Raw genomic sequence first — 16,627 nt, 5'->3', positions numbered from 1 at the left:
TTGCCGCTCGCCCCCGCCCCCCCGCCCCACTTGCTTAGTAAACCTCATACGAAGTGATGTTTTCCCCCTCTCTCTCTTTTTCCCGGGGATAACGCCGCAGCAAAGTTTGCGAAGCAGCGACAAGCCACTTGAAAAGATGTTGACGCTAGGTGGCAAAAGTAATGTGCAGTGAAAACCGGCGCTGCTGCGGGATGCGCCCCCCCCGCTCCCCGCTGCTGAGGCCGGGCACGGCGGGGGCGGGCGGCCGGGACTCCGGGGATCCGCTCCGCTCCCTCCTGGGCCACCTTCCCTACGTCCTCGCACTATGCCTGCGGGATCGTGGTCCCCACCCTGCCCAGACACAACTCCGGGGTAAAAAAAAAAAAAAAAAAAAAATCAAACCCAAAAATTCCTGTACATTTTAAACTTTTGCTTATGCGTCGAGCGGCGGGGAGAGGTGAGAGGAAGAGCACCTGGGTGTAGATGGCTCGTTCGACTACAATTTGATGTAAAGGACGCACGCTGAGTGGCAAAATGTTGCCAAGATCTGGATGCTTGTACCAAGGGTTGGAGTAGGTGGCCTGGGTTTGGGGTAGGTGCCACGAACCCCTAGTAAATGAATGTGGGCAGCTACAGTCCTGGAACAGTCAAGAAGAGCTGGGCTGAATGAACTCATTAGTGATTTTCTTTTAATTGGTATTACTCAATGCTTTTACTTTAAGAAGTCTTTAAGATTTTTTTTTTCCTAGCGCATTGTAAGATAATTTGTGATCAAGACATCTGCTTCAATGGAAGCCACATTTTGCCATGCAAATGCACGTTTCAACCCAATAAAGTCGCCATAATAAGGCTTTTAGCACGGCATACCTACAGTGAGGTTATTGTAGCCAAATCCTCTCCTTTCGCACACAAGCTTAATCTGTGTTGAAATGATCTGTTACAATTAAAATGACATTTACAGAGACAGTCACACCTTGCATCCTAATGAATCCGCCTGCGCCTACCAAAGGTGTTTAAACAGAGGGCCTAAACAAAGTGGAAAACCCTGCTTCGAGTGACATGCCAGAGTTGCCCTTCAACTTTTATCCCCTGCTTCCATCCATCATTAAGAAACTGCCCAAATGGTAATAGTCTCTATCCCTTTTTCACCGCACCAGTAAACTCCTTTCCGTATTTTAAGGATCAAAACAAAAGTTGTACTGTCTAATGGGTACGTAAAAAAAATTATAAAGGTGACGACTGGTGTAAATTTGGGCTAGTTTATTTTGTGCGCGTATGTGAGTGTGTGTGTATGTGTGTTGCGGAGGGGGGAAGTGCTGGAAGGGATTTCTTTAAAAAATGTGCGGACATTGTTGTAGAGGCAGTAGCGTGCGCCGAGGGGAGCTCTTTCTCTCCCTCGCATTGTGCAGGGAGCAGGTGCTGTCTACATTACCATACAGCTGAGAGCACAAAGAGCTAACTGATTCAGCCCTCACACAATAACAAACGGCCTTAATGACAGCCACGCGAACGACACACACCAAACTCACTTTTTACTAAGCTGAAGGACGAAAAAAGAGAGAGGGAGAGAGAGAGAGAGAGACGGAGAGAGAGAGGGAGAGGTTGCTGGTGATGATGATAATAATCATAGAGGGGTGCGGGACCCGGGCTCAGCGAGTGGCTCTCTCCGGCAGCGGTGGTGGCGGGGACGGGACCCGCGGAGCCCCGCAAACGGGTCCCCTCCACGAGTCCCCGCCGCCAACCCGCCCGCGTCCTCCCTCGCCGCCGGACCCCCGGGGATCCCCCGTGCCTCCGCCGGCGGGATGCGCGCCGTGAGCGGAGCCTCGGGAGAAGCGAACCCCGGGTCACTTCGTCCACGTTCGTTGTCCCCCTCCCCAATTACCCCGGTTACGCCAGGGTAAATGCAGTATGAATTTCATGGTATGGGACTCTCCTCGTTGCGGTTCGATGGCTCCCACCTCCCTCGTCCCTTTAACGCCGGAGAAGCCCCTTGGAGTAGTCACGATCACCGAGTCACTTTTTGGGGTCACGGCGGCTGCTCTGCACGTTCCAAGAGGCAATTACAGCCCGCCGTCCCCGGGGCTGCTCTCTGGCCGGAGCGTGTTGCACTGCCTCTCCCCGGTGCAGAGGGGGTGTTACCCTCTCGCCGGAGCAGAAGGGGGATTCTTGCGGTTACCAAATTTGCAGGAATGTAAATGAACACGTTTTGTGAGCGCGAAGGGGAGGGGGAGGAGGGTTGCACATTTTACAGCTCACTGACCATTTGGCGATCCATTGAGAGGAGGGTTTGGAAAAGTGGCTCCTTTGTGACAGCTCTAGCCAGATTGGGGGGCTGCTCATTTGCATCTCATTAGGCATGCAGTCGGCCGGCGGGATATAAGGGCGGCAGGCGCCCAAGGAGAGGCAGATCCTTAGCGCTTCACCCTCGGAGAGAGCCGCCGAGCCGAGCCGAGCCGAGCCGCGGCACGGAGCGGAGGCGCGGCAGCGCAGAGCAGGCACCCCCTCCCCCGTAGGAGCACACCCGGACACGCTCTGTTCGCTGCTGTTGAGACAAGAGCTTATTTTTGTTGGCTGGGATTCTTCTAAAAACAAAAGTAAACCCACAACAAGGAAAGAGAGCTTCGCTTCCTTTGAAAAAAAAAAAAAAAGAAAAAAAAAAAAAGGAAAAGAGAAAAAAAAAGAGAAAAAAGGGGATCAAGGCTCCGACGTGACCTGCCCGCCACCGCTGCTGTTTGACACCCACCAGCCCCGACGTGCGCAGGGCGAGCGCAGCCGCGCCGAGCCGCTCCCGAATCGCACCGCCCCGGGAATTATCGCCGCTGCCTCCGCCGCTGCCTCTGCAGGGATTTCCAGATCGCCAATTTTTAATCTTCCTTGGGAAGCCTTTTCTCTGCCTCTGTTGGGAATTAAGTTGCTTTTATTTTATTATTTTTATTTTTTCTTCCTGAAGAAAAGGAGGAGCATCGTGGATTGCGAAAGAAAAAGAGTTTAACAGATAAATATTATTTTTTTTCCCCGTCCTCTTTTCCTCTCTTTTTCTTTTGTCATCCGAAAGAGCTGTCAGTTGCCGACAGGCTAAGTTTAGAGGTATCGGCAAAAGGGAAAAAAAAGTCAGAGACACTCCTGACAGAAGGAGACCGTGACACTAACTCTTCCAGCTCTGCTGGGACGAGCGGCTTTGGCCGCTGTGTTTTTTCCCTTATCCCGAAAGACACTTTCCCCTTTTCCCTCTGACGAGAAGGGGGAGGAAAGCGAGGGCACCAGAGCTGCACCTCCAAAATGGGAGGTCGGTTCCTGCTGACGCTCGCCGTCCTCTCGATGCTGCTGAGTCGCTGCCAGGTAAGTGCCCGCGGGGTGGGGGACAGGAATGCCTGAATGCCTGACCCGGGGTCCCTGCCCCGGGGAGTCCCGCGGGGATACCGGGGACAGGAATGCCTGCACCGGGGGTCCCTGCCCCGGGGAGTCCCGCGGGGATGCCGGGGACAGGAATGGCTGACCCGGGGGTCCCTGCCCTGGGGAGTCCCGCGGGGATGCCGGGGACAGGAATGCCTGACCCGGGGTGTCCCTGCCCCGGGCAGTCCCGCGGGGATGCCGGGGACTGTTGCTGCCGGTTGCAGCCGTGAGGAGCGGGGAGGGGGTGCCCGCCGGGGCCGGGGCCGGGGCCGGGGCCGGGCTGGAGAGCGGGCTGCTCGGGGGCTGACGGCCGCTGTCCCCGCCTCGCAGGTCGGCTCCTCCGGGGTCTTCGAGCTGAAGCTGCAGGAGTTTGTCAATAAGAAGGGGCTGCTCAGCAACCGCAATTGCTGCCGCGGGGGCGGCCCCGGCGCCGGCGGGCTCCAGCAGTGCGACTGCAAGACCTTCTTCCGCGTCTGCCTCAAGCACTACCAGGCCAGCGTGTCCCCCGAGCCGCCCTGCACCTACGGCAGCGCCATCACCCCCGTCCTCGGCGCCAACTCCTTCAGCGTCCCCGACGGCGCGGGCGGTGCCGACCCCGCCTTCAGCAATCCCATCCGCTTCCCCTTCGGCTTCACCTGGCCCGTAAGTGGGGGGCGATGCTGGAGGGGGCGGCACATATCCCTCCTGTCCCGTCCCTTACCATTCCAAGAGGCCACCAATCCCCTTGAAGTGTGAAGATGGGAGGGGGATAATGACTGCTAACTTCTGGGGACTGGTGGCACTGTCCCTTGGGCCTACCTGCTCTCATGCTCTCCTGGTGGGTTGTGTCTCCTTCTTCTTTTCACAGGGCACCTTCTCGCTCATCATTGAGGCTCTGCATACGGACTCACCTGATGACCTCACCACTGGTAAGTGTCCTGAAACACACTTTTCCCTGTAATAATCCCAGTCCTGCAGCCCTATTTTGTCCCTTTTCTCTGCAGTGTGTAGCACATTCTCCTCTACAGTAGCAACAGTGGCAACAGAGGCCAACCTGTTGGCTTGCAGCCATGTCATCCTGCCTCTGCAGCTCCCTTCCCACCAGAGACCCCCCTATGTCCTGCCTGCTTTGGGCTCTCTAAGCACTCTCCTCTCCACTTCCCCACAGAAAACCCTGAGCGCCTCATCAGCCGCCTGGCCACCCAGAGACACTTGGCAGTGGGTGAAGAGTGGTCCCAGGACCTGCACAGCAGCGGCCGCACCGACCTCAAGTACTCCTATCGCTTCGTGTGTGATGAGCACTACTACGGAGAAGGCTGCTCTGTCTTCTGCCGGCCCCGGGATGATGCCTTTGGTCACTTCACCTGTGGAGAGCGTGGCGAGAAAGTCTGCAACCCGGGCTGGAAAGGCCAGTACTGCACTGAGCGTAAGTGTCCACCTCCTTGTCTCCTTGGGTGCCCCTTGCAGCAGGGTCTCCTGAGCACTTGGGGTTGGCGGAGGGCTGTTTCTCTGACATCAGGCCCCATGGGGAGGGAGAACCAAGCAATGGTGGATGGATGTCTGCTTCCATGCCCAAGCCTTATCAGTGTGAGGGATGGGAGAACTCAGCATTGCCACAGAAAGTTAATGCAGACAGCCCCTTCTCAAGCCAACAAAATGTCAGTGCCAACACTACACTCTTGCTCATTTGCTTTAGATCGTTTAATCTGGAAGCAAAATGTTCAGCAGTTGCTTGAGGATTTATTAAAATATATCAGGACTACTTTTTATACCTATCCACCCTCCAGCCACACAACTTTGATATCATCACCTACAGGGTACATAGCTTCAGGGGAGGGAGCTAGGCTTTGGTAACATCCACGTGACAGCCTTGTGGGTAGGCTTGCTATGGTCTGATCCTCTGTGGTCTTGTATTAAGAAAAATATTGGGAAGTCCAAGACATTCTCTATGGCTTCTAGACTGTACATTTCTCATTTGGGGCACCCATATGCTGCCACTAACAATTTCTGCACATGGGGCCACAAGAACGTTCAACTTATTCCTCATCTCTCTTCTGTCCCATTGCCATGATAATTAATACCAATAAAGTAGTGAGGGACATGAAACATACCCCAGAGCTTGAAGTTTTTGAGGAATGTGGTGTGTTGGTACAGCAGGAAAAGCTGGGACAGTAAGCAGATCACAGACAGGATAGTCCAGGATGTCAGATACTTTCCGGTTGTACGAGATTCCGCCCTTTGTAGATCCGTAGCAGTGGACACCCAAACGTGCACACGGAGCCCCTGCTGCAGCCTGTGATGGCATTCTCTGTTTGTGTGTATACACGGGTCTGAAATATGCTGGCAGATGACGTACTGGGCCAGTGCTCCTCTGCAGTCATCAAAGAGCCAGGCAGGCAGGAAGAAAACAGTTCCAGGCTGTAAAGCAGCCTCTCAGCTTTCTTCTTGTTGTGTTTTTGTTTCTCTTTAAACCCACCTACACTGTGGTCTCAGCTGAGCTGCTATCAAACCATTCCTGATTGATTATTCACACTGTTAGTGAGTGCTAGGATGCTTTTAGCAGTTCACGGTACGATGTTGCACAATAAACAGCAGGCAAAGGGGCTCGCATTTTCTTTGATAGTGTTTTAAATGAGAACTACAACCTTTCCTATGATCAAAAGTGCCTAGCCCAGTTGTGTCAAGGGGTGGGGAAAAAGGAAGCATTTTGATAATGAGCTCTTTTGAGGCTGTCAGCACTTTTGAATGCCTGTACATCTCTGCTATTCCCACAACGAAGCAGAAGGCTGTCCATCTTTCTTGACTCATTACATACGTTCTTTGCTGTGTTTTCCCTCTCAGAAAAAAAACCAGCTTATAGCACTGACACAAACCTACTAGGCAGGGGAGATGTGTTTATGTGTGCATGCAAAAAGAATGTTTTGCCGTTAGTGAGTGGAGCTGCCAGTTGCAGATTGCTTCCCGTTGCCTTGCCCCCAGCTCCATTCTTTCCAACTCGGAGGCGATCTGATTATCAGCACTGATTCTTTCTTTCTTTTTCTTCCCCCCTCCTTCCCCTCGCATGCCATTGTCTCCGGCTGGCTTTGTTGAATTAAAACTTTGCAGTGCCTGCTTAATGAGTTCCATAACCAGGCGAAGTAATGAGCAGAAGTCCCTTTTTTCCCTTCTCTCATCCTCCCTCCCGCTGGTCCGCTTACCTCTTTTACCAGGGCTGCACCCACCCGCCCGCCCCTTTTTGGAGCAGGGCGGAGGGGGGAAGGAGGGAGGGAGGAAGAACTTTAGACTTATTTATTTGAATAAGAAAAAAAAAAGTTTTTTTGCAGCGAAATCACGCGCGTGCCATAGATTAGCTGTGGGCAGGGATAGGCTGCCCGGTCGCCGGCCGCCAGCCCCATTGGCTCCGGGGCCGGGGTATTGTTGCAGTGGGGCAGCTGCTGGGAGAGAATAGACAATAGAGCAGCTGTCTTGCACTGGCACCCTGCACACCAGCTGTCCACTCTTATCTGCACACACACTTTCGGGGGATATTAAGAGGTGGAGCTGTGTGCATAGAATTGGAAAAAAGGACTTCTGACCCTCACTGGGAAGGGAAGGGGGGTGAGGGGCTGTGGGGAAGGGAGCAATTGTGAGCCCTCTTTTGTCTGTGTGCAACTGTATTAAGAAGAATGCTCATCCCTGGTGATAAGTAAAGTGCCCAGTTATGGGGCAAGATCAATACTCCTTCAGACTCCAGAGATTAATTCAGCTGCGCTTAACTGCCCCAACCTAGTAAAAGGGACTCACTCCCCACCCACAAGGTGCTCCCAGACTCAGACTTGTAAAAGAGAGTTGTTTTGGCACCAGTGCTGATGTCTTTCCCTGCTTGGTTTGTTTACAGCGATTTGTTTGCCTGGATGTGACGAGCAGCACGGCTTTTGCGACAAGCCAGGGGAATGCAAGTAAGTTTTCCACTCCCTTCCTGCTTCCTTCTTTGTCTTTCAGTGTTGATGCCTGGTGTTAAATAAGCCATTGGACATTTGAAGGGTTGGTTTAAAGGCCTTTCTTCATATTAGATGGAAATTTGAAATATCTGGTTGATGCCAGATCGAAGAATTATTCCATAAGTCAAACATCACTGCCATTAATATTAACCTAATGGGTTTACAGTGCTGTGTGTAAGGTTTGGTTCTTTGTTATTAGAGTAAACAAATTAACTATCAGAACCATGGGTCTGTCTAAGGAAGTGGAAGAAATAGCTAGGTCTGATGAAAGCTGATGCTACGGTTGGACTTGGTGACTTTCTCACATGAGGGATCACCGAGGGCTTTTAGGAAACTTGATCCCTGGCATCGGTGTGCTTGCAGAGTGTGATAGGGTTTCCAACTGTGAGAAGTCTAAATCTGAAGAGAATTTTTTTGTCATTTTTTTTTTTTCAGGTGCAGAGTAGGATGGCAAGGGCGATATTGTGATGAGTGCATCCGATACCCAGGCTGCCTTCATGGAACCTGTCAGCAGCCATGGCAGTGCAACTGCCAGGAAGGCTGGGGTGGCCTTTTCTGCAACCAGGGTGAGTTCTCAGTCCTTGCCTGAGCATCTGTTTTAAAATGCAGAAAACAGGCAACTATTTTCAGCTCACCCACTGTCTGCTAGTCTTGCAAAGTAGCAAGCACCTTGGCTGATCTCTTTAAAAAAAGAAAATATATCTTTTACAGACCTGAACTACTGCACCCACCACAAGCCCTGCAAGAATGGTGCCACGTGCACCAACACTGGTCAGGGGAGCTACACTTGTTCGTGCCGACCTGGGTATACAGGCTCCAACTGCGAGATTGAAATCAATGAATGTGATGCCAACCCTTGCAAGAATGGTGGAAGCTGCACTGTAAGTTTTTTGTTAAATTCCTCCAAGGGAGGAGTTAATGTCAGTTTTACTAATTTTTAGAATCTCTTTTTGGATTTCAGAGCAAGTTCCAACAATGTTTTGATAATCTCTCATTTCTTCCCCCCAGGATCTGGAGAACAGCTATTCCTGTACCTGCCCCCCAGGCTTCTATGGGAAGAACTGTGAGCTGAGTGCCATGACTTGTGCGGACGGGCCGTGCTTCAATGGTGGGCGCTGCACTGACAACCCTGACGGGGGCTACAGCTGCCGCTGCCCACTGGGTTATTCTGGCTTCAACTGTGAAAAGAAAATTGACTACTGCAGTTCCAGCCCTTGTGCTAATGGTAAGGCCAAACAGCATACCCTTACTTTGGCGTCTGGTCTGGAGTTCATAACAAGGCACACTGATCAAGGCACACTGATGAATCATAGAATCATAGAATGGTCTGGGTTGGAAGGGACTTTAAAGGTCACCTAGTTCCAAACCCCTGCCGTGGGCAAGGACACCTTTCACTAGACCAGGCTGTTGAAAGTCCCATCGAATCTGGCCTTGAACACTGCCAGGGATGGAACATCCACCACTTTTCTAGGCAACTTGTTCTCTCACAGAATTTTTTCATAGTATCTTATCTAAACCTGCTCTCTTTCAGTTTAAAGCCATTCTGCCCTTGCCCTACCACTATATCCTCTTGTAAAAAAGTCCTTGTCATGTCAATAGTTGACTTGATGGAGGAGGATCTCTACTAAGAAAGCAGTGGTGTGGCTTGGGCCATTGCTTCAGATTGCATTTTCTGATGGGGTGGCTGTGGTTAAGTAACTTAGTCTGAAGAGTCATTCATGAAAGCGTGGAAGATTATACTTTCAAATCCTTTACAAAGGGTTTTAGAGGTCTGTGGATGCAAATGCCACACAAGTGCTAAACATTATTACTTGTAATCTGGTAACAGTAATTTTCCTGTTTTGATTATACTAGTGAAGACTTTCTGTACTGTAATCCTCCTTATTCATTGCCACTCAAACTCTGTAACATGAGATGTGGTGTTAATCTGACCTGGACTAGTGTTCAGGTTCAAGCTGAGTGAAATGTTAGAAAAGGAATAGAATTGAGAATGAAAAATAAATCTACTTAACAAAAATCTTTCTTAAAAACATGTGCTTTTTATGTTGAATTAGACTTGTCAAAGGTCAAGCTGACCTCTCAAAAAGAAAGCTTTCCTCAGCTGCTGGTTGTGCCTTTTGCCCCAAGAGCAGCGAGCGGGAGGCTGTTGTGTCTGGCTGCCCACCACTCAGCTCTTCCCCCTTGCTGTGTTGCAGGAGCCCAGTGTGTGGATCTGGGCAACTCCTATATCTGCCAGTGCCAGGCTGGCTTCACTGGGAGGCACTGCGATGACAACGTGGACGACTGTGCCTCCTTCCCCTGTGTCAACGGAGGGACCTGCCAGGATGGCATCAATGACTACTCCTGCACCTGCCCCCCAGGATACAATGGGAAGAACTGCAGCACCCCGGTGAGCAGATGCGAACACAACCCTTGCCACAATGGGGCCACCTGCCACGAAAGAAACAACCGCTATGTGTGTGAGTGTGCCCGGGGCTACGGCGGCCTCAACTGCCAGTTCCTGCTCCCCGAGCCGCCGCAGGGACCCGTCATCGTGGACTTCACTGAAAAGTACACGGAAGGCCAGAACTCCCAGTTCCCCTGGATCGCCGTCTGTGCTGGGATTATTCTGGTCCTCATGCTGCTGCTGGGGTGTGCTGCCGTGGTCGTGTGCGTCAGGCTCCGAGTGCAGAAGAGGCACCACCAGCCTGATGCCTGCAGGAGTGAGACCGAGACTATGAATAACCTGGCAAACTGCCAGCGCGAGAAGGACATTTCCATAAGTGTCATTGGTGCCACTCAGATTAAAAACACAAATAAGAAAGTAGACTTTCACAGCGATAATTCTGATAAAAATGGCTACAAAGTCAGATACCCATCAGTGGATTACAATTTGGTGCATGAACTCAAGAATGAGGACTCAGTTAAGGAGGAGCACAGCAAATGTGAAGCCAAGTGTGAAACGTATGATTCAGAGGCAGAGGAGAAAAGTGCAGTACAACTAAAGAGGTATCTCACATCTGAGTGCAGGGGGCAGCTTGGCTTTGAAGGGGGAGTGTATATCTCATAGGTAGCATTAAGCAACAGTCATCTGACTTGTTCTTTCTCTTTTTGCCTTCAATAGTGATACTTCTGAAAGAAAGCGACCAGATTCAGTATATTCCACTTCAAAGGACACAAAGTACCAGTCGGTGTATGTCATATCAGAAGAGAAAGATGAGTGCATCATAGCAACTGAGGTTAGTAGGGTTGGAACAGCAGAGAAAAGTCTTGGTCCACAGCTCCCATCCAATACATGCCAGGGCAGATAAACTCCTTTCCATAATGCCACACAGTGGTTTGTAATGTTGAAATCCAGACAGCTTGAGTTTATGATCCTGTGGATGTTGTAAAGACAAGCTCAGTGACTTGCTGCTGTGGATGTTGTGGGTTTGACAAGTTTTGTAGACTAGGGTACAATGGCTGAGGTGTGCTGACCCACCTCTTGGTGTGCTTTATGCAGTCCTGACCCTCTGCAGCCTTACAGCCCTCTTCATATATTTCATTAACCTCTCCTGATCTCTCCTTGTGTCTTCTCTTTCCAGGTGTAAACCAGAGGTCATATGGCAAGGTGGTTGTTCAGAACAATTTCAGAGGAGACGTGCCCCAATGAATGCTGCTGAAAGAGGAATGGGAGATAGATTCCTTCACTGACTGCTGCTGAGAAACTAAATTCAGGCTTGAGCTGGTTCTCTACTGAAGTTAGCAAAGTGACTGCAAAATAAAGAAACAAGATGGACACCAGGCAAGGGTCTGTGTTCAAGGATTACTGTTGCACTGCCTTTTATGAATTTTATCATTGCACTATGGTCAGTTGCTTTTCTATATATATTTAAATGAATGGACTTAATTACTACATAAGAAGCATGCACTGCCTGAAGTGTATATTTTGGATTATTATGAGCCAGTCTTTTCTTGAATTAGAGACACAAACACTGCCTTTATTGTCTTTTTTGATACTAAAATGTGTTTTTACTAGGTGAGAAAAAGTGTGTTATTTTTTTGAATCTGTAAAAATATTTTCATGATAATTGTAAAGCTTGAGTATTTTGTGATGTTCATTTTTTTATAATTTAAATTTTTTGGTAAATATGTACAAAGGCACTTCGGGTCTATGTGACTATATTTTTTTGTATATAAATGTATTTATGGAATATTGTGCAAATGTTATTTGATTTTTTTTACTGTTTTGTTAATGAAGAAATTCATTTTTAAAATATTTTTCCAAAATAAATATTATTAATGATAACCAGAGTGCTATGTTTATTCCATATCTGATGATGAACTGACTGAACTTTGCAACCAGGCATCTGACAGGCCTGTGTGGACTAATGGGGGCATTGAGTAGGACTGAGACTTATTACAAAGATTGGGGAACAACTTTTTGTGTGTAGACCCTCCATCTTTCCCCTCCTAACCTTCTGACTTTTTGACCCCATGGCTGTGCTCAGTCTTACCCCAAAGGCAAATGGCAAAACCTTGAGTAATATTTGCCCCGTCATGTTGGGCTGTGTGTTTATGTAAACACATATGGAGTCACTTCCTGAGGAAGAGCAAGAGTTGAGTGCACTCCATTGCAATCCAGACCTGAAACATGTCATGACTCAACTTCTCATTTTGTGAAAGCTCAAACACTTGCCTGGAGTCCAGGGGAGTTTGGGACACACCAGCAAGGGAGGGCTCCTAGCTCAGGTCCTTGACGTGCTCCCATGGGCCCTTGAGACCTCCCTCTCCAGGAAATAACAGTAACTGACTGGTGGCCACAAATCCCCTGACCACAACACCTACTGAAGTACCAGCTGTGTCTTTGGTTTCTGCTTTGCCCCTGGTGCCTGCTGCCTTCATTGTGTGACAGTGTGATCCCATCCCCTGGCTTGGCCCTGAATGCTCAGGCAATTTCCCCAATTTAGTTTGCTCTAACGAGCTCGCCTTCATGTTGTGCTGCGTGTTAATCTGCAGATACCCTTCAGAAACAGGCAAAGGGTTCTTCCACTTCAGGAAAATAAGGAAAATCTAGGGAATAATCTCATTTTTACTCAATTGTGGGCCTTCTGCAGCTTTGCGAAGATGGTGAAAATCCTGTCCCCATTCACTTCAGGGGAGGGGGATGATATCCTAAACACAAAGAATGGGATAGCAGATATAATTAAGCAATTATTGCAGCTGGTGATCTTTATGTATTCTCCTTACTTTAGTGTGCATAAGTACATCAACCACTGGAACTCCACTTTTGTCTGAGGTCAGTGGAAAACTCACACTGACTGCAGAGGCTTGTCTGTTTATAAGCTTAGCTTTTTGCAAAGTGAAACCTTACACAAGGCATACAGGCTCACTTCCCACAAAGTGTCCTGATGAAGTTATCATCTTCATCTATCCTAAAGTGTCCTTTAAAGGAAAGTTTTCATAAGGGGAGTGATGTGAGATATTGAAAACCAGCCTGTCAGTGACAGTCTGAACAGCAGTTTCAAGTTGAGCAGTGACAACAACCTGCCAATAATCAGTCAATGCATCGTATATTAAATGAGGCATGATGGTGTGTATGGCAGCAGGTGCTCAGTGCAACATAATCTCACAGATTGGACAGAAAAGTGAGCCTTGGAAGGTGTTGTTGCTATCTTTGTTGCTCATTTGGCCAAAGCACTTTATTTCTGTGCATTTCCTCTTCTTCCCAAGCTTTATGGAGCAGGCTCGTCTCTTATGAGGTACTGCACTTTGCAGCCAGTGCCATGGTCTTGGCTAGGCTTTCTTAATGCTGCTTCTGTAGAAACAGCAGTAACAAAAGGAGGGCCATCAGTGGTTGAGTACTTCTGCAACATCAAGTCTTCAGTGCTACAGCAAGATCTACTTTAATTTACTGTCAGGTAAAGGTCTGGAAAAGCACACAGCTCTGCTCTTGTGAAAATGCACAGTGTGGTGGTGTTTGCAAGGGTTTTAGGATGAGGGAAGAGATGAGAATCTTGACTTCATGTTTTAGAAGGTTGATTTATTATTTTATTATATATATTACATTAAAAGAAAATGATATACTAAAACTGTACTAGAATAGAAGAAAGGATTTCATCAGAAAGTTAGAAAGGAAAGGAATGGAAATAAAATCTTGTGACTGACTAGAGAGTCTGAGACAGCTGGAATGTGATTGGTTATTAATTAAAAACAACTACATGAGATTAATTAAAGATGCACTTGTTGCATTCTACAGCAGCAGATAATTATTGTTTTTCTTTTCTTTTCTTTTGAGGTTTCTCAGCTTCTCAGGAGAAAAAATCCTAGCAAAAGATTTTTCAGAAAATATGTCCGTAACAGCACAGCATTTGTATCTACCTATCTTTGCTTACAAATAAAACACCTTTGGAAAGATAAGTTTGTCCAAGTGTGCTAATTATCAGCAGTGCTGAGTTTGGTGAGTGACAGAAAACTATAGGCAAAAAGAAGGAAATGGTCCTGTCTTTCTGAAACACCTCCTGAAATGATAGCTACACAGATCAGCCCAATGGCTTCTTCTATTTCTGTCTTGAGCAAGATTAGGACTACAGGCACACACAGGATTTATTTCTTCTACAGGATCACCAAGTCCCTCAGCCCTGAGTGGCTCACAGTGACCAGAGTGGGTTGAGGTACGCAATGTGAAGCACTGGTTCCCTTCTCCTCACCTCACTTGGGCCTTACTGGGTAAAAAAATGGGTGATCTAGGCAGGGGGTCTAAGTGGAGCATGTCTTGCTTGGGAGAGAGGATGGCAGATGCAAGTAGGGAGCAATGTGTGCAGGTGGAGCACACTGGCCAAGGGGCAGTGATGGGGCAGTGCTCCCTCCAGGATGGGAGCTCTGCTGCCAAAGAATGGCAGGAACCTCCTGGTCAGCAGGGTCTCTGAATGGCCTCCTCATTCTAAAACGAGAGGAGAGCCTGCCTTGGGAGTCCATTTAGCTGGAACAGCTGGGAATTCAGGGCCCAATCCAAAGCCCATTAAATTAATGGAAAGGTTCCAGCAAACTGCAGGGACACGTGGCACCGTGTCCCTCCTGACACAGCACATCTCCGTCTCTCCCCAGGGAAGCCGCAGGCACTGATGCAGCGCGTGGCCCTCCGGGTGGTGGACAGGAAAGCCTGCGGCTGGTCCAGCCAGGTCTGTGCCCTGGGCATCATCCCCCTGGAGCCAGGACTTTGGGGGCCTGGGCTCCCTCCTCAGGTTGTCACTGTGGAACTGGTAATTCAACCTGCAACATCTCCTTCTCTCCATCCCCCGGCAGCCCTGGAGGACCTGGCCTCCTTGTCTGGGGCCAGTTCTCAACAGGGTGGCCAGAGAGGGCACCCCTCAGCCCACACCTCTGCCAGCCTGTGTCTCTGTGGCAGGTGGCATTTGCATTGTTGGCACAGACAGGACATGTCAAGAAATTAGAAGAAGTAGGAGAGATTAGGTGCTGGGAGGTATTATCTGCCCTGGTGGTAGACAGAGATTTCTTAGAGTATCACATCTTTCAATACATAGAAAACTTTAGGTTCAGATAGAGGTCTTAGGTTTAATTGCAAGGCACAGCTTTATAAATTGATTTAAATTTATATTTGTGCTTCTTTTGTACACAGTGCAGGACAGTTTGTGTGTCAGGAAACTTGGGTGCTATTCCTGGCTCCACCACAGACCTGATACATAACCTTGGGAGAGGAAGGATGGTCCTGTGGTCAAGGCACTGCAGAGGGACTCAGGAGGGCCCCCTTCTATTTCCAGCACTCCCTCCAGACTTCCTGTGCAACCTTGGACCTGTGTCACTTAATCTTTCCAGGACCTTAGGAAAATGGGGGCCTCCTGGTTGCTCTAATAGGGAGAAGGTCATTTGTGCTTGTGAGAGGATACCGTGGTGGTGGGGAATGTTAAAACACCCTTTGAGGCAAGTAAGGCTATTTCCTATTTCTGCACATCAGACTGCTTGTCTGTGAGGTGTGAGCTATTTTTGCAAAGCACTTTCAGATGCCTGCATGGAATAGAGCCCCCTCTCACAATTGAAACATCCATCATCTCAGAGAGGATATGCAAACCCTGCACTGGCAGCGAGGAGACAAACTGGAAGGGGGAGGGAATGTGTGTGCACAGGGTGTGCAGAGGGAATGTGATACAGCTGTGTGTCCATGGCCCAGAGAGGATGTCACACACCACAGTGCTGACATGGATGGCCACAGTGCCATCAGCCTCCTCCTGCAGATCAGCATCTGCAATCAAGGTCTGTAGTCATCTCTGCTGTAGGTAGGTTCTCTTACAGCAAAACAATTTTTCAGGTAGAGGTGCAGATGATTAAACTCAGCTTGGAACTATGAGGGTCAAGGAGGAAAGCTGCAGAAATTATGCAGATGGCATTTTTTCACTGACAGACACTGGGAAACTTCCCTATTGTTGCAGCCTAACATCCAAAGTCATGTACTCCAAAAAAAATTATCTGAGAACTATTCCTAGGCCAACTCCCAACCTGAGAAGCAGTCTCTTCTGACACCTGACATCTACTTGTGTCAGAAGAATGAGGAGCCTCTGTTCCCTTCCCTCCTTGGGAGGTACATTTTTCACCTGGCTGTTAAGACCTGGCTTTCTGCCTGTGTCTGTGTTACCTGCTACACAAATCAGAGAAATCAAGAGCCTGGCCAAAAAAGACCCAACAGGTACTGAGAGGCAGATTTTCAGATGAAACCTTGAGCCTACTGCTGTGACAAGAGGACAGCTGATGCTGCTGCTCTCGGTGAAGCAGAGAGGTGGATGACAGACCCACTGCCACCCACTGCTTGCTGCCTCGTCAGTGGGCCAGGGCCGTGTGGGAGGTGGGGCTGGAGATCACAGCATCCTTGTGACAGGTTGGCTTTTTTCCTTAGGAAGAAACACCCTCAGTCTTTTCTCCTGCTGCTGCACCAACAAATTCAACACTGCTGGGGCTGCTCTCTGACCCTATAGCCAGTCACTGTGGGTCAGTCTGCACCCACAGTGTTAAACTGCCTTACTCCACCAAATCAGCTGCTTACATCCACCCTGCCTGTGAGGGATGGCTCCTGCTTTGTGCCAAGGAACAGCCTGGGATTCTGATAACTGTGGGGCAAAAGCTTGTCAGGGACCACCACAGCAGTGCAACACTACAAATGATTGCATTTTAGAGACCAGAATCTGCTTTTCCAGGACAGGTGTATCCAGAGTATCTTAGTGATGTGTTCAGGAATGCCTTACTCCTTGGCACAGATGAGGAATGGTGTGTATCAGCTGTGGGAGTAACTCTGAGGGTCAGTGCAGATCCATTTCACCTGCTAGGGC

General features: G+C 49.1%; 1 protein-coding gene across 1 annotated transcript; it reads left to right on the top strand.

The window, feature by feature from the left end:
• The first annotated feature begins 2,253 nt into the window (after positions 1-2,253).
• DLL1 (delta like canonical Notch ligand 1) lies at positions 2,254-11,598 on the top strand. The gene is made up of 11 exons (XM_066546719.1): positions 2,254-3,318; positions 3,703-4,014; positions 4,220-4,280; positions 4,520-4,777; positions 7,229-7,289; positions 7,767-7,897; positions 8,043-8,212; positions 8,340-8,556; positions 9,527-10,319; positions 10,435-10,549; positions 10,895-11,598. The coding sequence occupies exons 1-11, from the start codon at positions 3,259-3,261 to the stop codon at positions 10,898-10,900; spliced, it is 2,184 nt and encodes a 727-aa protein (XP_066402816.1). The 5' UTR covers positions 2,254-3,258; the 3' UTR covers positions 10,901-11,598.
• The last annotated feature ends 5,029 nt before the right edge of the window (positions 11,599-16,627 follow it).

This window comes from Molothrus aeneus, chromosome 3 (genome assembly GCF_037042795.1).
Source record: "Molothrus aeneus isolate 106 chromosome 3, BPBGC_Maene_1.0, whole genome shotgun sequence".
NCBI lineage: Eukaryota > Metazoa > Chordata > Aves > Passeriformes > Icteridae > Molothrus > Molothrus aeneus.
Note: the sequence above shows the minus strand (reverse complement) of the source record. Positions and strands in the feature narration are given on the sequence as shown.